Below are 27,886 nucleotides of genomic sequence, written 5' to 3'. Positions count from 1 at the left end.
ATCTCTGGTATTGATTTTATACTCGTTTTTATTTCTCTAATAATTTGTCCAGACAATTGTCTTAGTTGTTAGATCAGATTCAGATTCTGATTCTGTCAAAACAACTTAATCACTATTCTGCATTTAATTAATTATTTAATTCTAATCATTTGATAAACATAAAATACATAATTTTTTTTTTTAAACTAAACATCTACCTCTCATTACATCCTATTTACGTACAAAATTATATATACTATTAAGAACAAATTCACTACTAGGCCAATTAAATCATCATCTCTAACATTTAGAGATTGATAAAGATATTTTTTTTTATCAAGAAAGGAAAATTTATTGATCAAACCAACAAGATACAAACAAAGGCCAGAGCAAAAGCTTCCCCAAAAATAAATTACAAACTAGTAACAAACTCTAACATTTGTCTCTCCCTAGCAGACAACTTCCTAGTATTGGAATTAAGTACTCTGGCTTTGATAGAAAACCGGATCAATTGATCAATTTTGGAAATAGAAAAACAACTATTATCAAAATAACATTTGTTCATATTAAACCAGATAAATAGACAGCAGCTGCAAGAGAAGCGGAAACCACCTGGCCCAGCCAATCGCGCCGACAACTAGCCAACCAACATGCCAATCATTATAATTACCAGGCCAAATCGCCTCTCCCAACCAGCTAGCAATAGCCTGCCTGATCTTCTCAGAGAAAATACACTAAAAAAAGAGGTGCGAATGAGATTCATTAACCTGAGTGCAAACAGGGCAGGTCAAAGAAGGAATGTTCACATGAGAAATATGGAGTAAATCTCTAGTGTGTAAGTGGTTATTGACAGCTTGCCACAGAACAAAACGGTGCTTAGGAACTGAAAGTTTACACCAAATTGAACGCCCATAATCAATCTTCGCACCAAAAATAAATTGAGTATACAACTTACCCAACCTTAGATGTCTGTGCACTACAGCAGCTGCCAAAGCTGGCCCTGACACAATATGACTAAGCTCGATCAATTTCCTCCAATACCAGCTATCATCTTGTTTCAAAGTATAGTCCCTGATTAGCACTCATTTTAAGTATATGGTGTTCACCCATTTCACCCACAATTGGTCCTGTTTATAAGAAATAGCCCAAAGAAACTTTGCAATCAAAACCTTATTCCAAATAGGCCATTCTCGAAAACCCAGAGACCTCCATAAGCTTTAGGACGACAGACAAAATCCCAAGAAGCCAGGTGAAATTTGCTGCGGGATCCCTTCTCACCCCACATGTTGATCCCAAAAGAGGGCGTTTTAATATTTAAACTCGCAAGTGCACGAATCGTTTCGGAATATAATGTTCATGTAAGTACGAGGTCGAACCCATGGGAGTTGACTAACATCAAAATAAACTATTTCAAACAAAGCAAGAATATTCTAACCTAGTTCCAAATATTTGATGAGATTTTGTTTTAGAAAAATAAAAGACAAGTAATAAAAAGATTAATGATTAAATAGAAAAATGGTTTTCAATTGAGATATGTAAAATAAGATTATTAAGATATTAGAATCCACAAAATGCAAGTTCAATAATATTTATAAGTATATTGATTCCCAAGTTTAGATATAGTTGAAATAAATCACACTATATTTTTTTCCAAAATACATTTTCTATTCAAGCACAAGTTACTTTAAAAAATGTAGGATTTTTCTTCACTTATATAAGATATAATTTCTAAGCATTAGTTGTGTTACAACCTAATGAAACTACAAAAAATCAAAGAGATTATGTTTAGGCAAAATATGATACTTATGTTCTAAGAATTAGATGTGAACAATTTAATGAAAAATATTTAATCAAACAATATCATATTTTTGCATAATAAAGAGCTAAGTGTAATATGCTTTAACAATAAATAATAGATGAAAAATGCATATCTTTGATAGAAAAATCCATAAACAATGTTGCATAAATGGGAAATCAACATACAATAAAAAATACTATCTAGTTACATTTTGCTTCATCATCATCTTAATAATCTTTGAAAAAGATTAGAAGCTCATAACTAGATTGAAATAAAAATTACAAAATAACATACTTGACATGCTCTTCAAAAGATGAAAATGGTAGATAGAAAATAGTGAAAAGAAGAGAGAAAAATATGAAGTGTAGAAGATGTTGAAAAGATGAAGAAGAACTCCCCAAATGGTCTTACAAGACTCTATTTATAGGCAAAATATGGAGATTAAATTAATCAAATTAAAATAAATAAATTGATTAATTTAATTGTGTTGGGAAGTGGTAGGATAAATAGAGTAAGTGTAAGAGTATTGGAAAGATGAAATGTTTGTTTGGGTAAAAGATTAGTGAAAATCTAGGGTAAAAAAATGAATTAGGAATGTTTATTTAGGCAAGAAAAATAGGGAAGAGTGAATTGATATTTGAGTGAAAAATATTGGGAATAAAAACATGATTTTTGGGTCTTTTTGTGGCTGTGTTGGCAGTTGGTTGACTTGGGCCGTTTGGGCTATTGAAGCTGACTTGGGCCAAGGGAGTGGAACAGGCCCGTTGGTGGAGTGATTCGGTTGAGTTTGGAGCAGCTGGGGAAGCACTTGGCGTTGGGCCTTGGCTGAGGTCTTCAGTTGGAGGCATGACTTCGGCTGGCCTGATGATATATGCTGAGGAAACAGCTGGACAGGTGGCGGCTGGAGAGAAGAGCAGGCGTGTGGTGCTTTGGTATGGTTGAGCTGAAGTGAGGCGTGATGTGCTGGGTCAGGCATTGATTGGAGCTTTAGCCATGTGATGAAGGCTTAGGCAGCAGGCTGGTAGGAAAACGGGCTGGGCCGAACTAAAGGGGCAGGCCCACAGTGGAGGTGACGGGCCCAGGCTTCAGGAGGCAGCTGGGGAGAAATGCCAATTTTCATGCTATTTCCTTCAAAAATACACCTTTCTCTTCTTTGCTCTTATTAATTTTTAAGCACCAACAATAGACCAATTTCCTACAAAATAAATATAAAATAAATCATAATAAAATATTTTTAACTATAAAATAAATCAAGTTAATACTTTGAAAATATTAATTATAACTTAATTTATATTTTACATTTAAATTCACTAATACACTATTTTTTTTACCTCAAACTAAATAATAATAATTCAAATAATTAACTCCAACATTTTACAACAAAATAACTATAAAAACTCACAAAAATCTATAAAATTAAAATAAACCTAATAAATTCAAAATTACTTAAAAACTTAATAAATCAATTAAAAACTCAAGAATTAAGCAACAATTAGCACATAAAAAGTGGTAAAGTAACTATATTTTGTAGAGTTATCACCACAAGAAATTCCTACACAAACGATCAATATCTCTAACCACATGTTGAGGCAACAGAAAAAATATTCATCCAATAGTTTCTAATCCCCAATAAGACAGAATGAATTAACTGAGTTCTACCAGCATATGACAGGTTTCGGTTGGCCCAGGAATTTAGACACAATCTAATCTTCTTGAGGATAACTTCAAATTTAGAGGCCTTACATTTGGTAGGCCTAAGAGGGACACCAAGATACTTCAGAGGAAAGGAACCCTCCTGCAGATTAGTACAGCTCAAAACAGACATCTTAGCAGAATCGGACAGCCCAGCAAAGTAAATACGAGAATTACTATGGTTGATAGACAGGCCTGAAGCCGAGTTGAACTCAGCTAGCACTTTACGAAAAATCTGCACAGATTGAGAATTAGCCTTGCAAAAAATAAGCAAATCATCCGCAAAGCAAAGATTAACAAGGTTGAGAGATTTGCACATAGGATGAAATCTGAAACCTTTATCTTTGGAGGCTTTGATTAACATTCGAGTAAGGTAATCCATTACAATAACAAAGAGCAAAGGAGAGATAGGATCTCCTTGCCTAAGCCCTTTACCACCCTTAAACTGCCATTGGATTCTACCATTTAACAATAATGAATAGGAGGTACCTCTTAAGCAAATCATGATCCAACGAATAAATCTACTAGGAAAGCAAAGAGCATTTAATAAATTCTCCAAGAAGTCCCAATCAATCGAATCATACGCTTTGCTAAGGTCAATCTTCATAGAACACCTAGGAGAGCTATTTTTCCTATTGTACCCCTTAATCAAATCTTGAAATATTAGAACATTGTAGGCAAGAGATCTATGCTTAATAAACGCACCTTGATTAGGATTAATCAAAGAAGGAAGAACTGAAGCAAGCCTACTACAAAGCATCTTAGAAATGTATTTATAGATGGTAGTACAGCAAGCTATTGGTCTAAAATCAGCAGCGTTAGAAGGCTGGTCCACCTTCGGAATCAGCACCAAAAGAGTATCATTTAAACTTTGGGGAATTAAACTCGTCTAAAAAAACTCAAGAACAACTAGTGAAATCTCCTTGCCAATTTATTTTCACATATCTTTGAAAAAACCAGCCCCATACCCATCAGGACCAGGACTTTTGACTGGATGAATGCTAAAGAGGGCCACTTTAACATCATGAAAGGTGAAAGGTTTAATTAGATCCAGTTGGGAATCAAGATCTAAAATCGGACCACAAGTGATACTTTGCATATCAATATGACCATTAGCTCTACCCGCACAGCCCAGGAAGCTCTGAAAATGATGAAGGAAATGGTGAGTTACCTTCTCATAACCATCAACAACAGAACCATCATCTGAAATATAAGAAACTATGTGATTGGTCATCTTCCTTTTCTTCAAACTAGCATGAAAATAAGCTGTATTATCATCCCCAAGGTGAAGCCAAGTGATTTTACTATTTTGACGAAGAAAACTCTCAAAAAAATTTCTCTTGCCTTCTATAATCCAAATAAGCTTCTCTTTCTGCCGAGACCAAAGCGGTATTTCTAGGATCAACAAACAAAGCATTATGGCCCTGCTGGAATAGAATTTTACTTTTTTTTCAAAATGACACCCAACATCCCCCATAATCCTCCAGTTGAATCTCTTTAGCACATGTTTGAGCCTAATTAGTTTCTCAGCCAGCTTCGCGAAACAACCACCCCCAGAACAGATAGGCTTGGTCCAGTTACCTAACACAATTTCTCTGAATTGAGGATGAGAAGACCACATGTTAAAATAGTGAAATGGCTGAATCCCTAGATTTTGGACTTCAACTTGCTTGATAAGCAGTGTACTATGATCAGATACCACCTCCCAATGTGAAAAATCTGAAGCTAACGGAAACAAATCCACCCAAGCCTCATTACATAATATCCTGTCCAATTTAGAATAAATGCGATTCCCTCCATCTTGGTTATTAGACCAAGAAAAGTAAGGCACCATAACCTTCATTTCTTCAACCAACCCGAGAGCCAACCAGTTTTGAGCATCCTCCATTTCCTTCCCGGATATAGGCCTCCCACCCATTCGATCATTGATATCAAACACTGCATTAAAATCCCCCAAGACTAACCACGGTTGTATAGGTAATTGCACATGAACCAGATCAGTCCAAAAAACTCTCCTAGATTCTAAACTATTGGAACCATAAATGACAGTGAGACAAAAGTCTTGATTCCTACTATAAATTCGAACTCGACAATGCAACATTTGCGAAGTCTCCTGAATAATACCAACTTGAGCCAGGTGAGATTTCCAAATCAATAAAATTCTGCCATCTAGGCACTCACTACTATAATACATCCAATCAGTAAATGAAGATCTCATAACATCCTTAATTTTGTCCCCCTTGGCTTTAGTTTCAATTAAAGCCCCAATACCTACCTTATTCAATCTACAAACATCTTACACTGACATCTGTTTATTCCTCCTATTCAGCCCTCTAACATTTCAACTCAGGATGTTGCAAAACTCCATTTAGATTAGTAATGAATACTTGTTCAGGTAGAGTCTTCTGAGTCTCTTGCAAAGCACTATAAGAGTTTCTAATTTGATCACAAGCAATCTGAACCACAAATTTCACATTCCTAGTCCTTTTCAAATTAGCCCAACCATTATCACTCGACCCAGCACCATCTTGAGCAACTGCTTGAGGAGTCTTTTGATTCATTACATAACTTCTATGCTTTGAATTAACATCTTCCTCAACCTTCTGTTGATCAGATTCTGGTAAGCTCTGGGATTCTTTCTTCCTCCAGACAGTTCCAGCTTCAAACTTACAAGAGCTTGAAGAGTGCCCCAGCTTCTTACAATTAGAGCATTTAGTTGGAAGCCATTCATACTCAATCGGCTGTTCCATAACCTGTCCCCGCTCATTGAGATAGCTGATAAATTGAGGAAGCTGATCAGCTATTTCCATTTCCACCAAGACTCGGGCAAATTTAACATGGTCCTATCCTTGGTAATCTTATCCACCATAATTGGCTTCCCAATAGTGCTAACAAGAGCACTCAAACACTTAACACCCCAATATTGTAAACCAAGCTCAGGTAATCTAATCCACACTGGTACTGTTTTTACTGACCGCAATGATTCTAAATCCGTTGTCCAAGGTCGAAGAATGACTGGCTTTTTGTCGAAGTGAACCACACCAGCCTCTAAAACTAGGTCACGCGTAGCTTCATCACGAAATTTCACCATTGTGAAACCTGAATTCAGGCGAGCCATTCTCTCAATACCAAGTTTGCCCCAAATCTGTTTGATGAATCCTTCAAAGATGTCTAATGGAGGATTAGCTTCAATCACAATACAAATCAAAGCAGATTTCCAATAAGATGCTTCGACATCAATCTCATCCAAGTCCAATTTAGCAATGAGCTTACCATCCCTATGCATTGGTTTCGAGAATTGCAACTACATACCACCATAAGAAGGTAGAGTTTCTTTAATTTTAGCCTAATTTGCTTTTGTCAATTCTTGGAAATTCCCAGTCTCAACCTCATTAGCCCAAGATAACGGACCTTGCTCACCTTCAGAAGGATGAATCCCCCTCGAAAGAGCTTCAGAAACCCTTGGGTCAGATTCCACTAACACATCATTAGTATCAACCCCCATCGCACTATCGTCGAAATCCCTAAGTCCAGACCCATGAATCGCATCAACACCATCGTCCTCCTTAGTAATTTCCTGATCTGGAGACGGAAGAAGAGAATTGGTTGAAGGGAGCTCTTGAATAATATCTTGTTTGGCTAGCTTTTGCACAGATTTACGCCTCCTCGCCATGAATGGAGAGAAACATGAGACTCACGCTTGATAAAGATATTTTTGTCATCAACGTATAATACACTAAATAAACTTATTTTCTCCACTTTGTCAATTACATAATTTGTAATTTTGATTTCAATTAATAATTATATTATACATGTATAATATATATTTGGTTATTTGCATGTATAAATATTTTTTTTAGTGTAAATATCTTGAACAAGGTACTCGCCCTATGAGACCGAACTAGGCTACTTTTTTTTTCTTTTCATTTTTTATAGTACGAATAACAATGTATGAGATTTCTTAATAATACTTATGTCTACATTAAAAAAAAGGAGCGAAAATAGGGAGAAAATTAAAAAGAGTAGAAAAAAGAAAAAGAAAAAGAGAAAAAAACTTGGTAGTAGTAGTACTCATATTTTGAAACTGAAAATAAAGCTACCTTCTATTTATATTGGTAGAGAAATGATTAAGCAAAGCTGTCACAACCACAATTAGATGTATAATTAATGATTAGATGTAATTGTTTGTTTGTGAAACATGAAGTTTCGTTTTTTTTTTTAAAAAAAGTTTCATTTTTTTCCCCTATCTATTTATCTATTTTACCTATCTAGGTTTTTTTTTATTATTAATGGTGGGCCATAGGTTTCAAATTCCTTGAGATGAATTAAATGACAAAAGTACCCTCTAATTGACTAAAGCGATGGGAATTTGGATAAAATAAAGAAAAAAGAAAGAGCACTTGGTTATGATGACACACATGATTGCTTTATTTAAACAAATAGGTTTGGTTTATACTTATAAAAGTAGTACAAACTACTATTCCATAAAAAAAAAAGGTTGTACAAACTACTTTTTCAGATTCTTAAATTAAACCTAAATCTTTGTCCAAAAAAAATGTCAGATGAGTTGTCTTTTTTTATTTATTTGTGTTAAGAAAAGAATAATAAATTGTAAAAAAACAATGAAATGAATCCAAATTGAAGTAGTTTGCCAAGGAAATGACCAATGACTATTTTGTACTATAAAATGAAAAATAAATAAATAAAATAATAAGAAAACCTGCACATACTAAATTGAATAATTGGAGACAATATATAAACTATTTTTGACTCTAGTAGATAAGAATCATAAAGTCATTTTTTTTTTCATTTAATATTTAAATTTGAGAAAAAGGGCAAACTTGTAATTTCGAACTCTTTTTTTTGTCAGAATTAATTTGGAGCAATTTTAATTGCACTACAACTGTTAGGCCAAAGCTGCCAAAGTATAGTAGAAACAAATTCATTGTATGCTTACATCACAATCTCACTCACTTAAAAATAAAATAAAATAAAATAAAAGTAATTTTGCAAAGTTGACGAGTGGCAGAATCGTAAATAATTGGAACCAAAGGGGCAATTAGATTTGTTATCATTACTCCCGCTCTCCAAATTCCAGTACTGCTCTTTCTCTCACAGCCTCAACACCTCCAAAAACCCTAAAAACCAGTCAGAAAAACTGGAAAAAGCTTTCTCTGTTAACGGAAAATCATCAAAAAAGCTTTTTAAAAAAGTAAAATTAACGGTCATCTCGGGATTTCAAGCCCCTTCTGACCGTTGATTTCTTCCAATCATTGTCTCATTTTTGTGGATTTAACTTCTTTACCAGTAAGTATCTGGTTTTAGCAATTTTTTTTCTTCTTTTTCAATTCTTCACTTTTCTTTTTGTTTTTGCTGGGTTAGACTTGTTCCTCGAAGAAGAAGAGAAATGGGTTATGTTTATTTATTTGGGTGGCTCGTTTAAGTCTTTACTTGCACTTCGTTTGGTTGCTGAGAAAGTGAAAGAAAGATAAATATTCTGCTTTCCTTTTTGCTTAGCAATAAGACCCTTTTGAGATCTCTTTTATATTACAAAATAAATAAATGCTATCATGTTTTGTGATTTTTTTACTTTGTTAGATATTTCTGAACCTTTTTTTTTGCTCTTTCTTTCTTGTAACTGAAAATTTTGCAGTTTGGCTGCTCCATATGGTAATTTTGTGTTCTAAATGTGGAGGTGTGGATGAATTTATGATGCAAGGTGCTATCTTTTCTTGAGTTGTAGTGGAGGTAAATTTCATTGTCAAATAGCTGCGTAGAAGCTAAATGATCATGGAGAATCTGGAAGTTGTAGATTCTGGGGTTGAACCATGTTTTAATGATTCTATGCAAACGAGTGATGATTTTAAAGATAGTGAGAATTTGGGTGTTGATATTCTTGCTGATTTGGATTCTTATTGGCAAGATATCAATGACCGGTTGACCTTATCCAGAATGGTAAGTGACTCTGTCATAAAGGGCATGGTGACTGCCGTTACACAAGAGGCGGCAGAGAAAATCTTTCAGAAAGAACAAGAAATTGCAGAGTTGAAGGAAATGTTAAATGCTTATCGTGTTGGTATGGATGAAGAAGAAACCGTTGGGTCTTTGGCAAGGGAACATGAGTCGAAAGTTAAGGTGCATTGTTGCTTTGATGAAGCCATTACTGAGCATGATAGGATGAAAGACAATTTGGGCAGTCTTAGAAACACAGGTAGAGAACAGTTCGCGAAGCTTAAGAAAGAAATCAACCAGTTAAGAGGGTGTAATTCTATAAAAAGGAAAAGTTCTAGTTCGGAGTTGTTGGGATTGGGTGGCATACTGCATGAAAATTCATCTGAAAAATGGTGTGATGTGGATAAGACACTTGATAGCCTCAACAACACACTAGAAACTATTTGTAAAGGGGTGGAAGACATAGTTCACTTGTCTAAGGGATCACTGCATGAATGGAAGCTAGAGCAGGAGTTTCAAGCAGAAATTGAAGCACTGGTGATGGGGAACTGTATTCATAGTCTTGAGCGAGAGTTTGAAGAAAAATTGTGGGACAGGATTTCCGGTGACAAAGGTATAAGTTGGTTTGGAAGGGTGAAGGAGATTTCATGTCTGCGTGAGGAACTAGGTATCATTTCTAAAGCATTGTGTATTTCTGAAGCAGGGCATCTAATTTCTCATGGGTCCTTTGACAGTGAAGGGTGGTGTAATGGTAAAGTAAATGATCATTTTCACCACAAAGTTCCGAGTAATCATGTGACGCCGTCATCCTCCCTCTCGGAAGAAAATGGAAAACACAATGATTCTCAAGCTAAAAAGTTAGAGAATTCGGATCTGAGCCGATTGAAGCACATGTCAAATGTTGAATTAATTAGCTACTATAATAATGAGATGACTAAGATGAAGAGAAATCATGAATCTAAAGTACAGGAGATGACTGAAGACTATTTCACCCTTAAGAGGGAATATTTGAGAGACAAGGGATCTTTGCTTTCGAAGAAGGATAAGGAGTTTGATATGTTGAGGAAAAAAATCCCAGAGGTGATTTTGAAATTGGATGATATTATTGCAGAAAATGAGAAATTACCGACCTTTACAAGTAATGCAGAGACTCTTGGTGGTTTGAAGGAAAGAATGGAAATGCTACTTGCAGAAAATCGCCAGCTCAGAGATTTTCTGGCAGAGAAGAAGAAGGAAGTTAAGGGTCTTTCAAGACAAGTTTCTGATGGTGCGGAGAGAATGTCACATCACTCTTTATCTGAGACAAAGTTATTAAACACCATCAGATCTCTTAAATCTTCTATAGAAGATCTTCGTATTGAAGGTTCCATTGGTGCAGATGTATTTACATGTCTTCTTAAGGAAATGGTGGGCCAAATGAATTGCATGGCTGAAGAGTCATTTTTGGAGTACAGTGTTATGCAAGAGTTATACGAAAGTATAATTAAAGAAGTTTCTGATGCTCAAATTACTAGCCGCTGTAAAATTCAAGATTCAGATATGCTGCCTATCATCATGCTGGGGCTGACTGAAGCTATTTATAGAGAATCCTGGAAAGAAGCCAAGGATAAACTAAGTATGTTAGACATGCAATATATTAATGAAAATGAAGCTCGAGTTTCCCTTGAGAAGGAAATATTTGAAAAAGGGAAAACACTAGAAATAGAGGTAGCAGAGAAAGAAAGGTTAGAGCAAGAAATAGTTTATCATGTAGAAGAAAAAATGAAGTTGGCACAGGATGCAGCAGCTGCATTACAGATTGAGAAGGAGCAATTTCAATTAGTTACTGAAGAAGTTGAATGTTTAAGGCTTCAAATATGCGAGCAACAGACATTGATTTCAAAAAGCAGTACAGAATCAGATGTTATGAAAAGTGATTTGGCAGCAGCTTTGAAAGATATTGAACTGTATAAGAAGAATATATTCGAGTTAAATAAAGATTTGGAACGTATAGCTAAAGAGTTAATTGAAGCTGATAAGGAGAGAAAAATACTTCTGACTGTTACTCAGGAGAAGCAGAATGCAGTGTCATTGCATGAACGGAATGAAAGGGTGGTTAGGAAACAAATGGAGGCAATGGCTATTCTTGTCAAGGGATTATCTAAAGCTGCTACTGATTTTGAATGTCAAGTAACAAAAGGCTTATCAAAGCATGATTTGAGGTACTTTATTCTTTCATGCTTTGACTCGAATTTCTTATTTCTAGCCACTTTTTTTTTGTATTTAGTTGGTCTTTTCTTCTGGGTGAGCTGACTATGGGTGATTAGTTAATCTTACATGATATTTTTGTCCTTTGGAATTCAAAGTTTTCCTTTAATCCTTTTGGGTTTCCAAATGTTTAGTTACATAAAGTTTTGCTTCATGTTTGTAATTTACTGTAATAATATTTTTTTTTCTAATTTGGACAAGGCATGGGTGTGCAAATATATGTATTACTATTACCCTTGGTGATATTATATTTTCTCCTTAATTTTATTTATATATATTTGTTGTGTAGTTTTTTGTTGGTCTGGTCGATTTGATCGTCTCCTCATTTTCTTAAGTTTTACCAAATTATATTTCCACGATCATTTTTCTTTAAATAGTATTACAATTAAACATAGCAAGCACAATATCCATTATTCCCTGTTTTCTATAATTAAATGAGGCACTTTCCCTTATGGGCAATATAATTTATTTTCATAACTTTTGTGCAGAATGTTGTTTGATTTTAACTTAATCATAAGAGATTGTGGCTTTATGTTCAGGTTGAAAAGTGTGAGTTCGCAATCACGTTTGCTTATTCAGAAAGCTAATATACTGAGAAGAACAGGCGTGCTTTACAAGCAGAGGCTTGACCGAAGATGTTCTGACCTTCAAAAGGCTGAAGCTGAGGTATTTTTCGTATTAGATTGGTGTATTATTTGATTAACTTTATCTTATTCTAGTTCTTGCTTTGATTTTATGCACAAGAAATTAAATATGATGCTTATCTTTGTTTATTTAATTTATTCCCATATTTTCTAAAAAAATGAAATATCATCTAAAATTTTACTTAGAGAAGTGGGGAAGCCATTTTGACACTATTTGTGGTCCATGATCTTACAAAGCATTGTTATTATGTATTTCACATGTTTATAAACTGAGTATTATAAAATTACTGCATAAACAGTAGATTAATAGAGCTATTTTTCGTTCAAGAATGACAGCGTACTCTTGTCATTTGCATTTAAACCAAAGAAAGATATCTACACAAATACACACGACACACGAGGCATAATTCCATGTTACATGTACATTCATGTTAGACGCATGCATATGTGGAGCAAGGGATGGACGTAGATACCCTTATGAATTTTCTTATATGACTATGTATGGTTCAATAAAAAATATTACTTATTCTATGGTCTTCAAGTGTAAGATTTATGCAAATATTAAGATTTGAAAAAGCAAGATGTAACATGTTAATTTTGGAAACTATGAATTTTGATATGTATTCAGATCTTTTCATATTTGGAAATTTAGGAAATCATTTTCTTCTTTGTAATGTATACTTTTTTTACAAAATTTTGATGGGCTTTGTCACTATTTTAGAGTATGTTTGATGGATATACCTTGGGTTTCAGGTTGATGCTTTGGGGGATGAAGTGGATACTCTTTTGGGTCTTCTTGAGAAAATATACATTGCTCTCGACCATTACTCACCAATATTGCAACATTATCCTGGAGTAAGATTCTTTCTCAAATGTCTAGTTGTGACATCTTTACTTGTATATACTCTTTATTTTTAAAAAAAATATATATCACTTGTTCACTTGTCAACTATTAAATGGAACAGAATGTAAGTTAAGAATGCTTGTTAGTTGCCTACCCGCGACACTAACCTTGTCCTACACAGTAATGTCATGCATGCACAAGAAACGAGTTTACACAAGCACACAAACATTGATGCATATTCATATATTCATATAAAGGGTTAAGAAAAAATAGTTTAAATAAAAAGAATTGACAATTAGAATGAGCTGTTTAGATGTCACAGAAAGTGTTACTCCTGTTAATGATTATTTATTTTAGTAGTTTTCCTCTAGGAGATTGACTTTGCTCTTCTTAAAGTAGTATGACTAGTCTTTAAATCTTGGGTAACATTCATGGCAAGTTGACAATCTTGTTTTGCAAATATGTTATTTACTGCTATCTTTATAGTTTCACTTGGTTCACCATAATGTCTTTTCTTCCCTCTGAGAATTTCAAGTTGATTATGATCTTAAGCAATTATTTAACATAGTAAAGAATGTTTTCTTATTAAGTTGAAACAAACTTTTTTTTCCCACAAGAGGGACTGAAAAATAAAATAAAAAAGACTATCAAACTATAAAATTCAACAGTACTTGGTTATTCCAATATAATTGTCATTAAGAAGAAATAGCTTTGGTTGTATGGCACCATGTCAAATGCTTCTAAACATTATTAAAATGTGTTACCATGTACGTATACTTACCGAACTTCTCTTGTTAATTATATCAGATTATTGAGATCCTGAAGCTGGTGAAAACAGAATTAAGTGGAGGAGAGTCAACTAGACCAGTTTGATCTGCATATCTGACTACTAAGGTAATATTCCCAGTTTAAATTCATCTTCTCTCAAAACCCTTTTTTAATTTGACACTAATACCCCATTTGGTTTACTCATTGAGAGCTGCATAGTTATATAATATGTTTTTATAACAGCTTTGTGGATGCAGATTTTTGCTATACGTTTGTTAAAACTACTAAAGAATCCAAGAAAATACTTGCACAGTTGAACCAAAGAAGATATACTATAATGTCACATCTGGTTTTTTGGTCCGTACAGAAAGAAAGTTGAAGAGAAGACGAAAAGGCTTGGAGACCTTGGTTCTTGGTTTTGGTTTAGATAGTTGCATATTCTTTTGTATTGGAGCTCAGAGGAAAGCTTCCTTATCTCCAATATCCACGAGTTTAGTTTCTCTTCCTGTTTTAATAGTTGGTTCTTTTTTTTTTGCTGTTGTTCATATAGATAAGCTGCATTGTATATGTCTCTAGAGCAGATGGGAATTTAGCTTCTTACAGGGTAATATTCAGATCAGCAGATGCCGTTTTGCCTTTTCTCTTTGCTGGTATGATTGTCGTTTCTTACTGATATGCTTGTTAAGTTGTTAGTGATGCACATTTATTGTTTTGTCATTTATATATTTATATATAAAAGAAAAAGAAAAGAAGGGTAAACTATATATGTTTTAGGAGAATTTGCTGGAGTTAGTTGCAAAATACTTCATTTTTGAAAAGGCTGCTTTCAAACATCAATTTAGTTTTGATAATGTTGAACACTTTAATCAAACATGTAAAATTGTTTTTCCTTTTTTTATAAGATAAAAACCATTTTTCAAATAATGTTTTGGGTTTTTTTTTAGTTATATACAACTGAATAGGAATTATATGTAAATTAAGGAATATTTACATGTTTGAATATATTTTAGACTTTTATTACAGTTTTATGATAAAACAAAATGTATTAAGGTAATTCTCCAGTAGCCCCATAAAAGGGCATTTAGTGGTATATTCCTTTTGTTTTGTTTTTGGTACTTATAATCTTAATTTAAGCTTTAAGTTTCTCCAATTTTTCGTATAAATTAAAAGTTAAACTTCATTATTTTATTAATTAGTTACATTCATTGTTTTGATAATGCACAATGGTCGCAAAACTCAATGTTTATTGCATACCAAACATACCATAGAGTATATTGGGGTTTATTTCTTAAGGCACAAAGAGGCAAAAAGTTCCACAATTAAACAATATTAAATTTCTTTTAGTTCCTATCCATAAACAAAACATGATGAGGCTCAACTTGATATTGGATTAATTATGAGATTCTTCAAATCAATAAATGATGGTTAATCACCAAAATACATCAAAAAATTGAGTTATGAATACAAAAAATAACAATCATAAATTACTATGTAAAGATCGTAGTTGAGACACTACTTCTCGTTTAACTTGTTCTCTTATTATTTTTCCAGTTGATGTGAGAGGAAATGGCTTAGTCCAAAGCATGAATTTCTTAGGTATTTTAAACCTGAAAAAAAAAATCATCAAGTGTGAAAAAAATAGTCATATCGCCAAACACGCCTTTAACATTTCTAAGGTATGGATAGGTGGAGGAGAGCATTACCGAGCTAAGTTCCTTTCTCTGCAATACTGTTGTAGAATCTCATGGGATATGAATTGCTTTTGTGTCCCAACTGAATGCTCAAAACTTCCATTTGACCAGTGCCAATCACTTCTCAATTGAATACAAGCAATGACCATCTCTGTAAGCCGAGCATCAGGAATTCCCACGGTAACAACGCCCCCAACTCCTGGATGTTGCGACAGAACTGCCTCTACCTAAAGATCAGAGATTTTCAGAACTAAATACTAACCCTGAGTTTTGAGACATGTTAAAGAATCCATTAAATCAACTTAAGTACTTGTAATTTGCAATAAGAGAATATTAGTATGCTTGCCTCTTCAGGGTAGATGTTCTCCCCTCCACTCTTGATTCGACCTTTTGTTCTTCCAATGAGCCAAAGATCACCACAGTCATCTATATAACCTATGTCACCTGTGTCAAGCCAATCTTGGTTCATGGAGCTTGGTGCCTTTTGGGGACTTTGGTCCCAATATCTAAGCATTACATGAGGGCCTCTAGTTAAAATTTTCCCAACGTAAGAAGACCCATCAACACAGATCTTTACTTCAATGTGGGGAGCTGGCTTTCCAACACAGACACCTTGTTGCTTGTGTGCTGGAATGGTCTTTGAGATATCAACAGTTTCGTGTACTGTTGGATCATGCAGGGTCATGAAGGTTAGGGAAGAGCATGCTTCTGTCATTCCTATGCAAATTAGAAGGATACAAAAGAAACGAGTATGTTAGGCAGCGGACAGTCTTATAATATATATATATATATATATATATATATATATAAGATCTTATTATGCTAGAGTGGACTGAAATAGATTAAGTGGGGCAAGAGAAAGACCCACCATATGCTGAGAGAAGCTTAGCTCTTGGGAATAATTTGACAGCTTCTTTGGTTAGTGCAATTGACAAACCACCTCCTCCATTTAATATCTTCTTGACACTCTCTACTCCCTTCCAATTATCTTTTTCCCTAACATATTTGAAGATATGTACTTAGAAAACTATTGAACGGCCTTTATGGATTTTTATTATTTAAGCGGACAATGCGAGTGATATAACATTCTAGAGAGTGAAAACTCAGAGCACCACATCCATTTCCTATTTGAAATACCAGCTTATTTTTCAAATTCAAGGTTTTGATTATTTATTCTATGTAAGCAAATTAAGGTAAAAAATCGCTTAAAGAGGTTATGGCTCTAACTAATATCTGATAAGAAAACTCCTCACACCTTTGTTCTTAACTTTTAACTGTTAGGTACCTACTGAGAGGGGTTAAGTGGGAGAATTGGTACAATACGGGTAGTAGAGGGGCACATATGTAATTGTAGTAATGGGTATGGGTGAGCTGTGATAGAGGAGTACGAGTATACTGTATACATAGAAGAGAAAATTAAGAGCAGTATGTTGATTGTGATTTTGTATGAGCATTGCTCTAGGAAGAGTTGAGGTACCTCGAATACCTCATGGCTCTAGTATGTTGTTATCAATTTGTTCAACTAAACAACAGTTGTCAGATATGCCTATTGTCTATTTCCTTCTACCCCCAACTTCTCTCTGTTTCTGCCTATTGATTTGAGGATTCCTACATGGGTCTATCACACAAATATATTATACCTTGTTGAAGAAATCAAATCAGCCATCATTGCAGGTACTGTGATTAGAGAAGTGACACTGTATTGCTGTATGACCTCAAGGACTGATTTGGCTTCAAACTTAGGTACGAAGACATGACAAGCTCCAACTAGTAGCATGGAAATGGCTGAAGACAAACCACCAATATGACAAAGTGGAGCAGTATGCAAATACACCTGCATATATACACACAGAAAAAATCAATCAGTATTACTTCCTTCAGTTACTTTTCAACTTTGCTTAAAGCTTAAAACGTAATTTTGAAAGACATAAACTTGAAATTGCAAAGTACAAACAATGGAGTAACAGACATGGTTTATGAGGAAAGGCGTACATCATCCTCACTGTAACCAACTATGGCAATTTTAGCCAGGGACTGTACAATCAAAGCTAAATGGCTTATGATAACTCCCTTAGGCCTTCCTGTGGTTCCTATAAATAAAACATATAATCAGACAATTAAAACTTAAAAAATCTTCTTTCTAAATCTTTATGCAACTATATCTTGAAGTTTTGAGTTCAGGGGTGACTTCTAAGTACAATTAGAAGCTGAAAGACTACAAATATAGTATTCTCTCGTCATACACATGTAGAGATTCTCTTCCTCAGGTTCATTCCTTAGACAATGTTGATCGAATAATTGGATATCATCAAAAGAAAACACAGATTATTACCTGAAGTGAAGCATATAAGAACAGCGCCATCAGGTGCCCAGGAGTAATTCAATGATGAATCTTTCACAAAATGCTTCTTTAGTGTTTCAGTAGTTAATGCTGGACAAACAGAAGAATATGAAACTATATTTAACCAGCAAGAAAGTGAAAGAGGGGGTTTAAAAAGCACACATTTTAGGTAAGCAAGAAAAAATTATAAAAAAATGTCATACTATTCTTTGAACTTGACTTTTCTGAGTCAGAGCATTCTAATGAAACATGCCACCTTAGATAAGGAAAATCATAGTTTTGGAGCTTTGAAGACCATAAGTTACAGCTCTCATCAGTCACCAACATAACAGGACTCACTGCTTCCATTGCCAATAGGGCCTCGTCAAAGCTCTGTGAAAAATTATAGTGAGGAATTTATTAGTGTAAAAATCTTCGTTTTATTTACCAGTTCTCCCCAAAGTTTTAAACGAAAAACGAAGTGGTTGACATGTTACATTACTACTTCTTTTCCAGGTTTCTCTTTTATGCGTTGGCAACAATTCAAACATAAGGCCTAAAACAAGTTTCATGGAAAATCCCAAAAGAACAACAAGGAGAGTAGTGCAAATTCAAACAAGCAACTATGTGACAAATTAGAGTCGGGGCAGTGTTTCTATAGGATTTTACATATTTTTTAATCACTAAGGATTCCCTTTTTAAAAAATGAGCCAAAAAGCAAGAGAAAATGCACACTAACAAGGCATACTTAACAACTCGAACCTCTTCTCTCCCACATACACGCACACTCAATCTGAATCCTGCTAACCTCAATTGGCTGCAGTGTTAAAGCCTGCAAATCCCTTTTTCACTGCTTTCATATCACTATATTCAGTGAACTCTTTCCCAATAATTTGATAACATTTCATGTTCTTTTTCTGTTTTTTCTTGATCAAATTTGAGTATATCGTCCATAGTATACAAGTGAATCATCATCAAGACTAAGAAGATACATTACAAGAATGAAAATGAATGCAAAACATTAACAATATTAAGACTCACCCAACGGTAATTGAGAGGAGCAACTATTCCGCCCACAAAAGCGATAGCCAGAAACCATTCCAAATACAACTCACTGATCAAAAACCTCAATCAACCATTTCTGCTACCAATTACCATTTCATCACAAGACTCGCAAACTCCGGACCAGAATAAAGGTGTTTTCTTACCTGTTCAAAGCGGCGACGGCGATGACGTCACCGGAACGGAGACCGAGGCCGAGAAGACCTCGAGCCAGGTCAAAGACGCCGTCCACAAACTCCGGACCAGTCTTTCGGCGGCGGGCGGAGACGGTGACCGGAGAGTTGCGACGGAGAGTGGATAAGCGGGTGAGGCAGTGGCAAATGTGGGGCTGCGAGTAGTTAGACATTGTGGAGAAGAGGGGCAATTTGGGAATCAAGCAAAGGAGGTCTTCTTCTTCTTCTTCTTGCTATGCCATGCCATGGAGTTGAAAACGCTATCTGGTTTGACCAGGCGGGAAATGTCGTTTGGATTAGTTTTGGGGATAACAATATCACCATCCAATCATCGTACATAGATTTAGATCACTTTCCACCTACATAATAATACGAAACTATTCATTATTATTTCATTGTGAATTTTTTTAAACAAAAAAATTTGACAAATATTAAAATGAATAACTAAATCTATTCCAAAAAAAACTAAAAATCTATATTGTGACACAAGAAAATTTTCGGTAAAAGTATTTATAATTGAAAATTATGGTAACAGTATGTTATTTTTTCTATAATTTATTATCTTATGTCTCATTTTTCATTATTATATGAATGGATTTTATATTAGGTTTATATTAATTTGGATTCCTTTGTTTTGTTTTTATATCAATTGATCTTCATTTTTTTTTGAGGAAAAGTATATGTTATCATAAATTAAGATAATCGTTTATGATAATAAAGTATGGGATATGGGGATGAGTATCCTCCAACCAGTTACAATCATTTTCATTATCCAACACTACTAGACTAAATTTTGCTAAGCCATGACTAGCTTGATTTACATATATGCTAATAGCACTCACAATAGATATTTTACTTTATTCTTTTTAAATATCTCACAAAAGTTTTATTTTTTTAATTTTACATCAAATATTTACATTACACGAGTTTCTCTATTTTTTATATATATTTTTTACATTATTTAAATATTATTTTTTTATTTATTAAAATACTCAAATAGAAAAGAGAAAGAAAGAAAATAAAATAAATATAATTAATATAGAAAAAGAAAAAAAAAATTTTTTTTACTCAATAAATAGATAGAGTAATACTATTCATTAAAGTAAAAAATGTGACAAATAGCTCAAATTTAGTTTACTTATTGAATTCTCATTTTATTATTTTTATCTATATTTTAAGAAATTAGCTAGTTTAGCCTAGTGGGTGCTCTTCATGGGATACCATTACTAGGTAAAAGGGATAAAAGATTTAAAACATCACAAATTTAGATATTCAATTTTAAACAATTATAAATGAATGAGACTTTTTTTTACAAAAATTAAAATATAACTTTCTACTAAATTTTGATCAACTTATTTTTAAATATACTTTATATACCCCAGGCTTTGTTTAATTAATATTTTCAAAATATTAATCATGAAATATAATAATCAAAATTAAAAAAAAAACTAATTGAACAAATCAGTAGATTCACATTATCGTTGGAAGCAAATAGAAGGAAAGGGAATTTTTGTATGAAAAGAAAAAAAAAATAAAGGAAAGGGGAGAGGGAAAGCCCTTCGTCTAGCACAAGTCACCACCAAGGAGCTAATGGTCTGTTTGGTATTGTTTTCTGTTTTTTGTTTTCAAAATTGTGTTATCAGAAATGAGAACAAAAAACTGTTTTGATAGTTTTCAAAAAACAATAGGTGTTTGGTTAATGTTTTTTAAAAATAATTTTTTAATTTTATTATTTTTTTAAATCTTAAATTAAAAATTAACAAATATATTTACAAAAAGAAAAATATTTTAAAAGTTTGTAATAAATAATGAGATAAAATAATTTGAAATAAAAAATGATGAAAAATAAGAAGTGAGAAAATAAGGAAAGAAAATTTGAGAACAACAGAAAACAACTTTTTGTTGTTCTCAAAATTTTCTGTTTTTTGTAACTTTGAGGGTGTTTGGCACCTTAACTAAAAAACTGTTTTTTGTTTTTAAAAGTTAAAAACTGTTTTTTGAAAACAAGTAGGGGTGTTTGGCATTGTTTTCAGAAAACAATTTTTAAAAACAAAGTTACAAAAAACAGAAAATTTTGAGAACAACAAAAAGTTGTTTTCTGTTGTTCTCAAGTTTTTTTCCTAACTTTACTTTTTATTTTTCATCATTTTTTCTTTCAAATTATTTTATCTCATTATTTATTACAAATTTTTAAAATATTTTTCTCTTTATAAATATATTTGTTAATTTTTTATTTAAGATTTTAAAAAAAATAAAACTAAAAAAATTGTTTTTAGAAAACATTAACCAAACAACTCTTATTTTTTGAAAACTACAAAAACAATTTTCTGTTCTTATTTCTGAAAACAAAATTTTGAAAACAAAAAACAGAAAACAATACCAAACAGGCCCTTTGTTTTTAAAAATTGTTTTCTGAAAACAATGCCTAAGACCTCCGCTTGTTTTCATAAAACAGTTTTTAGCTTTTAAAAACAAAAAACAGCTTTTTAGTTAAGGTGTCAAACACCCTCTAAATTTTTTAGCTTAGAGGTGGGACTAATTCTAATTTTATAAATGGTCTTTACTCTTTTGATATCCCGTATTTTTGCAAAATTAATCATTGCTATCCTCTATTACAAATAATTAGGGGTGCTTACCCAAAACTAATCCAATTACAAAAAACTAGATATCCAATTATAATTAGATTTGATTGGATTTGTAAGGTTGGATGTTAATCAGATTGGATCGGATGACGGATGAAATTATGAAAATCCAATTAGGAACCGGACCGATCCAATCTAATTAAGAAAATATATATTCTTTTTTATATCTGTATCATATTAATTATAAATATATTTAGTTTTCTTATTTTTTTTCATAGTATTTAGCAGTTTGGAGATGTCATTGTTGTTGTTTTCATGTTATGTTATTATAGCACTTTAGTTATTAGTTTTGAAATATTAATAATAAAAATTTAATGGACTTAATGATGTAAACTTAATATTTCAAGGACTTAATGTGGCAATTGTAAAAACTTAATTTAGTATTATTACTGTTGACGCGGGTCTTCGCCAACAGGTAATTAAGAAAGTAAGAGGAAGAGATTAGTGCTTATGTTGAACCGAAATAGATGAATGATCTTTGAAAATGGGCTGGTGACACAATTACGTTTTTAGGCGGTTCAAATGTTAAAATTCTTCTACTCCACCAGTCAATATTATTGCTATATGCTTGGTATTCTTTTACAGGGTATTTCTTACACAATAGAATCCAACCCTTTGCAACTCCCAGGGTCTCCATATTTATAGGAGAGGGCACCTGGGAGTTGGTAAGAAGGTCTTCTCGTGACCTTCTTACCTATCATGTCAACTCTGTGACATTCATGATTAATTCCTAAAACCTGACACATAAGTGTGGTCTAATCAATAGGTAAGGGGGATAATGGGCCGCACGGCCCAACCCAGTCGTGGGTGTCTGAATACGCACGTTCACGCTGCGTGTCCGAGAAGTCAGGGATATATCAGACACGTGATGTCTGATATATGCACGTTTACCTTGTGTGGTTGACTTTACAAAAGGTCATAGCCTCCAACTCTAGCTCGTACCACGAGCTGGATGCATCCCTCGACCTGTGGCCTTCAGAGTCCAAACCCAGTCTAATCTGGGCGAACCCTTAGGTTACCTCGAGCTGAGGAGGTAGGATCTTTCGATGGCAGCTCCGGTCTTGGGGATGTCCACGTGGTAGACATGATTAGGCTGTATCTCAGCTTGTTAACAGCCCGTGGGAAAACCAGGGTGTACATTTGCCCACCAAGCCCCTGCTCGTGGTACACAACGTCGCATAGGGCCACAGTAGGGGCTTTTAGGCTTCCCCATGAACTCTTCATATTCCACATTTTACGCAGGCGCCGAATACGTGGAACATCGTGGTTGGTGATGGTACGTCTTCCGAGAACCGCATTTAATGGCCTAGCCTATACTCAGCCGTTGTTTCGTCTTTCGAGTGGAGAGCCTTGGATCCCACATCAGGGCAATCCAACAGCCCTCCTCTCGTGGCCCTTCACGTATATAAAAGGGGTGGCCACCTTATGCATGGGCCACCCGTTCATTTGAAATTTTTCAGAAACTTTCTTCTTCTTCTCTCTTCATTTTCAAAAGAAAAAACCCTCTTCTTTCCGGCTGCCATTCCCAGCACTCAAGAAGTTCAGGTGTAAGGGCTCCTTCTAAGCTTTGGAATCAACTACTCCGACGAAGCCCCAACCCAGGCGATCCCTTCATCCTCTTCTCAACCAGAACATTCTGTAAGTCTCCTGACTGTGCATGTTTTGAAATTATTTTTCACTGTAGCTTAGGTAAATATTTATTGTAGCCGCATGCAAGGTTTTGTTGGTTTTTTTTGGGCATGAAGGGTGAAAGCCTTTTAGGTTAGGGTATCTTTGCAGTAGAAAACCATTTAGGAGCATTGGTGCGTTTTCTGGAGAAATTTTCTGGGTAGGATTTTAGGTATGCTTGTTTAAAATACCCAGTATTTTGGGTGCAAAACCGGGTAGCTTAGGGGACACGCTTCACAGGCGGTTTTGCCTTTCTTGCCTACTGAAACTTTCCTTCCAAGGAAAATTCTATCCTGACCCTCCTGACACACGAATTCTGAGTAATCGGGGATCTGTTGGGAGCACAGGCGCGTGTTCACAGAACCGCGTGGTCTCACTCTCCACGGGCTGGGCTTACCTCAGCTCCTGTCAAGGAAACACATTCAGATTCTTCTCCATTTTAGGTCGCCTTTTTCTAAAATTTCTTCTTTTTGTTCGCTAGGCGACCAGATGGGACCCAAGAAGAACGCTCCCAAGAGGTCCGTAGGCAGCTCGTCCTCCCAACAAGACAAGGGAAATGAGGTGATGGTTGAATCCCCGATTCCCAACTTCGGGCCAGTAGTGGAACGGGAGCTCGAGGTGGCCCCTGACGCGTTCTTTGAGGCAGAGAGGATCGTCTTGAAGATCACTGACCAGGCGAGGGTAAACAAAATATTCCTCTCCCATAACATCGAGCTGGGGAGAGGAACCGTGATTGCCCGACCTCCCTTAGAAGGCGAGCGGAGTTGCGCGTCGCTTGATGAGGCGTTCTCGGCCTGGAGCGACGAACATTTCAAGGCGGGGGCCTTCCTCCCGTTGGACCAGTACTTCGCCAATTTCCTCAACTACGTGAGGTTGGCCCCATTCCAGCTCCCCCCCAACTCTTACCATTTGTTGGCAGGGTTAAGATACTTGTTCTTGAAACAGGAGTGGGAGGTCCCCACTCCTGCAGACATTCTGTATTTCTTCTGCCTCAAGGCCAGCCCGGAGCAGCGGGGGCGAGGTGACAGGTTCTATTACTTAACCCGGTTCCCCAACACGGCTGCGGTCATCGAGCTCCCCAGCCACCCCAACGACTTCAAAGATCAATTCTTTATGTCGACGGGGTTCCGAAACTGCGAGCTGCACTACTTCAATCGTCCTCGTAAGTGCCTTGCACCCTTAGCTTGTAAGTTAAGTATTGGTTAGCTCCCCCTATATCCGTTTCTGACTTAGAATTATTCTGCAGCTATCTTCGCGAGGACAGAGAAGCCTGTGATCCTCGGGAGCCAGTACAAGACACTGGCGGGCTTGCCCCCAGTGAAAAGGACTATTGTCAGCTTGTGATAGACGAGACGATGCTGGCCTGTAAGCTGATCTCCCCAAGCCAGACTCTGAACCTGAGGAGGCCCCGGGTGCCTCCCCCAGCTCGCGATACGAGGCCTATCATCGCGGAGGAGGTCGCGGGGGATGAAGATGAGGAGGACGAAGTGCCCCTCGTGAGGATGAGGAAGCGGGCGTTGGAGGTCGCCCAAAGAACGGACGAGGAGAGGATCCGGTCCGGAGTAGTCGCAGGTCCTTCTAGCCAAGGTAACCCATACATGTTTAGGAACTTAGATAGGGCCACTGCAGACCCCCGGCTTGCTAGGTTCAATCCCAAACAGATCGTCCAATGCCATCGAAGTGACCCAGACTTAGATGAAACCCTGCTCCACTGCGTCGACCAGCTCGTGTTGGATTATGAAAGTAACCGTCCTAGGGGTACCATAGCTGTAGACAACACCCTAGCCTTTAGGTCGGTCCTATTTGAGGAGTATGGGACCAACCTTCAGTCATGGCCATCACTTCGGGAGGGCACCGTAGCTCCGGGTCTTAGGAAATACGTAGAAGAGTCTAGTCATGAGATAGCCTCGGATCCGGAACCCGCGCCAGCTCGAGAAGTAATTGACTTAGATTCCCCCGCAGGAGCTCCGGGGCCGATGGTCGTAACCATAGATTCCTCTTCTAGCTCGGGGGGTAGGATTCCCTTTAGCACATATATATACTTGAATTTCGCTTTTTTTCCCTTTGTTTTTGTTTTTGCATGACTGCTAACTTGTGTACTAACCATATCTTTGTTTTTACAGAAGATATGTCTCAGCCCGGAGGAAAGAATCTGCGAACTGTGTTCACCAGAGGGGACTCCTCCGCTGGGGCTTCTGGGCCCAAAATGAAAAAGCTCCGGATGTCGAAGAAAGCCGCCGGGACCCCAACCAAGTCTCCTGCAAAGGAGAAAGAGCAGCCCCCAGCCGCCCAGATCGAGGAAACTGCACCTCCTGCTGTAGGGGGGAGCATGCCCCCACCCCTTTCGCAAGCTCCGGCCTTCGTCCGGGACACAGGGGCGGAGCCCGGGGCTTCGGCAATTGCACCTCCCGAGGTGCGTATCCCGGTTGACCCCCAGGACCTGGAGAAGATTCCAGATGTCTTTCGGGGGACGGTGTATGAGACGGCGAACTACGCCGTCAGCCACTTCTACCGATTCAACGAGAGGGAGCTCAGGGCCATCGAAACAAGGAGCCCGGTGGGCGTACTGGAATCTTCATTGGGCATGGCCCTAACGGTAAGCTGACCTTATCCTTTTTATGATTTTTGATTATCACGCCTTGCCCTGTTTTTCCTCTTTTTTTTTTCTAAGGCAGTTGCCTCTTTGTTTCTGCAGAGCGCCTTGGCCCTTCACCGGAGCATAGCCAGGACCAAGGCCCAGCTCGAGGATATGAGGGGCGAGCATCAGGCGGTTGTGGCCACCCACCAAACTTCCTTGCAGACGACCAAGGATGCCCTGGCGGCCGCGCAGGCCGAGCTGGAAGAAGCCCATCTCAAGCTTCAGGAGGTCAAGGCTACCAAAGCCGCCCTCGCCGCTGCGCGAGCAGAGCTAGACACTACGAAGGCTGGGGCCGAGGAGGCCAAGGCCGCCCTGGAAGCCGAGAAGGCAGCTTCAGGAATCGCCATGGAGGACATGCTTTACCATTGCTGGGCCTACAACCCGGACGACGACTTCTCCTTCTCGGGAGCGGACGTCTGGGAGCCCTTGCTGGAGGGGTTTAAAGCTCGCCTCCAGAAAGAAGCACCTTCTGAGACCGGGGAAGCCTCCGTCGCAGCCGAGCAGGAAGGCGAGACGGCGACCTCCACGGGGCCGACTGGTGGAGCCTAGGGCCTTTCCATTTTGCATCCACTCTTTTATTATTCTCATTTTTTTTTTGTGTAACTTTTGCATGAGGTGTTTCCACCTCGAGACAATTAATTTTTACTTATAATTGGTTTATTTTCCTTTTGCCTTTACACATTTTAGTTACTATTTTTAAAAAACTTAGTTCGCGTTAATTTTTATCAATATCTCGTTCTCTTTAAGGAAAACAACGATCAATCAATTTAAATTAACTTCTAAGTTTTATGACCTGGTTATGTCCAGGAACTTAATTTGAAAACTTAGTTCGTGTTAATTTTTATCAATATCTCGTGCTCTTTAAGAAGAACAACGATCAATCGATTTAAATTAACTTCTAAGTTTTATGACCTGGTTATGTCCAGGAACTTAATTTGAAAACTTAGTTCGTGTTAATTTTTATCAATATCTCTTGCTCTTTAAGAAGAACAACGATCAATCGATTTAAATTAACTTCTAAGTTTTATGACCTGGTTATGTCCAGGAACTTAATTTGAAAACTTAGTTCGTGTTAATTTTTATCAATATCTCGTGCTTTTTAAGAAAAACAACGATCAATCGATTTAAATTAACTTCTAAGTTTTATGACTGGTTAAATCCAGGATAGGACTTAGTTCGCGTTAATTTTTATCAATATCTCGTGTCTTTTAAGAAAGACAACGATCAATCGATTTAAATTAACTTCTAAGTCTTTAAGGCAACCTGGTTATATCTAGGTACCATATGCCCCCCAAGTAACTGGGAAAGGGTCTTTCGTGGTTACTTTAGATTACACTAGTAAACATGTACAATCATAAACGAAAAGTTAATTCTCATTGCGTAATACATAAAAGATGGCCTTTTAGGCCTTACAAGGGAATCATTGATAATATCTCTTCAAATAGATGGCGTTCCAAGTTCGTGGGACTGCCCCTCCATCTAGCCAAGCTAATTTGTAAGTTCCCTCTTTAATGACCTCGATGACTTGATATGGCCCTTCCCAGTTCGGTCCCAATACTCCATCTTTGGGATCCTTACCGGCTAAGAAAATTCTCCTGAGGACCAGGTCGCCAATGCTAAAGGCGCGCTTTTTGACTTTTGAGTTGAAATAGCGAGTGATTTTTTGCTGGTAATGTGCGAGCTGGAGTTGCGAATCTTCTCGTCTTTCATCAACCAAGTCGAGGGAAGTGCAAAGTAGCTCGTGGTTGCAGTCCTGGTCATATGCCTG

The 27,886-nt window shown here is 36.3% G+C and overlaps 4 protein-coding genes across 6 annotated transcripts; 2 read left to right on the top strand and 2 right to left on the bottom strand.

Annotated features, from left to right (window-relative positions):
- Window positions 1–4,406: 4,406 nt before the first annotated feature.
- LOC133799495 (uncharacterized) lies at window positions 4,407–6,219 on the bottom strand. Its single transcript, XM_062237510.1, has 2 exons — window positions 5,857–6,219; window positions 4,407–5,744 (listed from the first exon to the last, which is right to left on the bottom strand). The coding sequence occupies exons 1-2, from the start codon at window positions 6,217–6,219 to the stop codon at window positions 4,407–4,409; spliced, it is 1,701 nt and encodes a 566-aa protein (XP_062093494.1).
- Window positions 6,220–8,560: 2,341 nt separating this feature from the next.
- Window positions 8,561–14,563, top strand: LOC133801737 (WPP domain-associated protein). Of its 2 annotated transcripts, none has more exons than XM_062239993.1 (6): window positions 8,561–8,776; window positions 9,123–11,622; window positions 12,208–12,334; window positions 13,066–13,167; window positions 13,964–14,050; window positions 14,182–14,563. In XM_062239993.1, the coding sequence occupies exons 2-5, from the start codon at window positions 9,254–9,256 to the stop codon at window positions 14,027–14,029; spliced, it is 2,664 nt and encodes an 887-aa protein (XP_062095977.1). In that variant the 5' UTR covers window positions 8,561–8,776; window positions 9,123–9,253; the 3' UTR covers window positions 14,030–14,050; window positions 14,182–14,563. The 2 variants fall into 2 exon arrangements, with proteins under 2 accessions (XP_062095977.1, XP_062095976.1); XM_062239992.1 differs by having other exon boundaries at window positions 14,168–14,563.
- Window positions 14,564–15,292: 729 nt separating this feature from the next.
- On the bottom strand, window positions 15,293–19,495 carry LOC133801738 (2-succinylbenzoate--CoA ligase, chloroplastic/peroxisomal). 2 transcript variants are annotated; one of them, XM_062239994.1, is made up of 10 exons: window positions 19,144–19,495; window positions 18,977–19,049; window positions 18,160–18,328; window positions 17,948–18,046; window positions 17,608–17,705; window positions 17,256–17,449; window positions 16,484–16,611; window positions 15,962–16,332; window positions 15,628–15,842; window positions 15,293–15,531 (listed from the first exon to the last, which is right to left on the bottom strand). In XM_062239994.1, exons 1-10 carry the CDS (start codon window positions 19,341–19,343, stop codon window positions 15,402–15,404), a joined length of 1,677 nt encoding a protein of 558 aa, XP_062095978.1. In that variant the 5' UTR covers window positions 19,344–19,495; the 3' UTR covers window positions 15,293–15,401. The 2 variants fall into 2 exon arrangements, with proteins under 2 accessions (XP_062095978.1, XP_062095980.1); XM_062239996.1 differs by lacking the exon at window positions 18,977–19,049 and having other exon boundaries at window positions 19,144–19,283.
- Window positions 19,496–25,248: 5,753 nt separating this feature from the next.
- On the top strand, window positions 25,249–26,778 carry LOC133801670 (uncharacterized). Its single transcript, XM_062239916.1, has 2 exons — window positions 25,249–26,076; window positions 26,176–26,778. Exons 1-2 carry the CDS (start codon window positions 25,561–25,563, stop codon window positions 26,665–26,667), a joined length of 1,008 nt encoding a protein of 335 aa, XP_062095900.1. The 5' UTR covers window positions 25,249–25,560; the 3' UTR covers window positions 26,668–26,778.
- The last annotated feature ends 1,108 nt before the right edge of the window (window positions 26,779–27,886 follow it).

This window comes from Humulus lupulus, chromosome 9 (genome assembly GCF_963169125.1).
Source record: "Humulus lupulus chromosome 9, drHumLupu1.1, whole genome shotgun sequence".
In the NCBI taxonomy this organism is placed as follows: Eukaryota; Viridiplantae; Streptophyta; class Magnoliopsida; order Rosales; family Cannabaceae; genus Humulus; species Humulus lupulus.
Note: the sequence above shows the minus strand (reverse complement) of the source record. Positions and strands in the feature narration are given on the sequence as shown.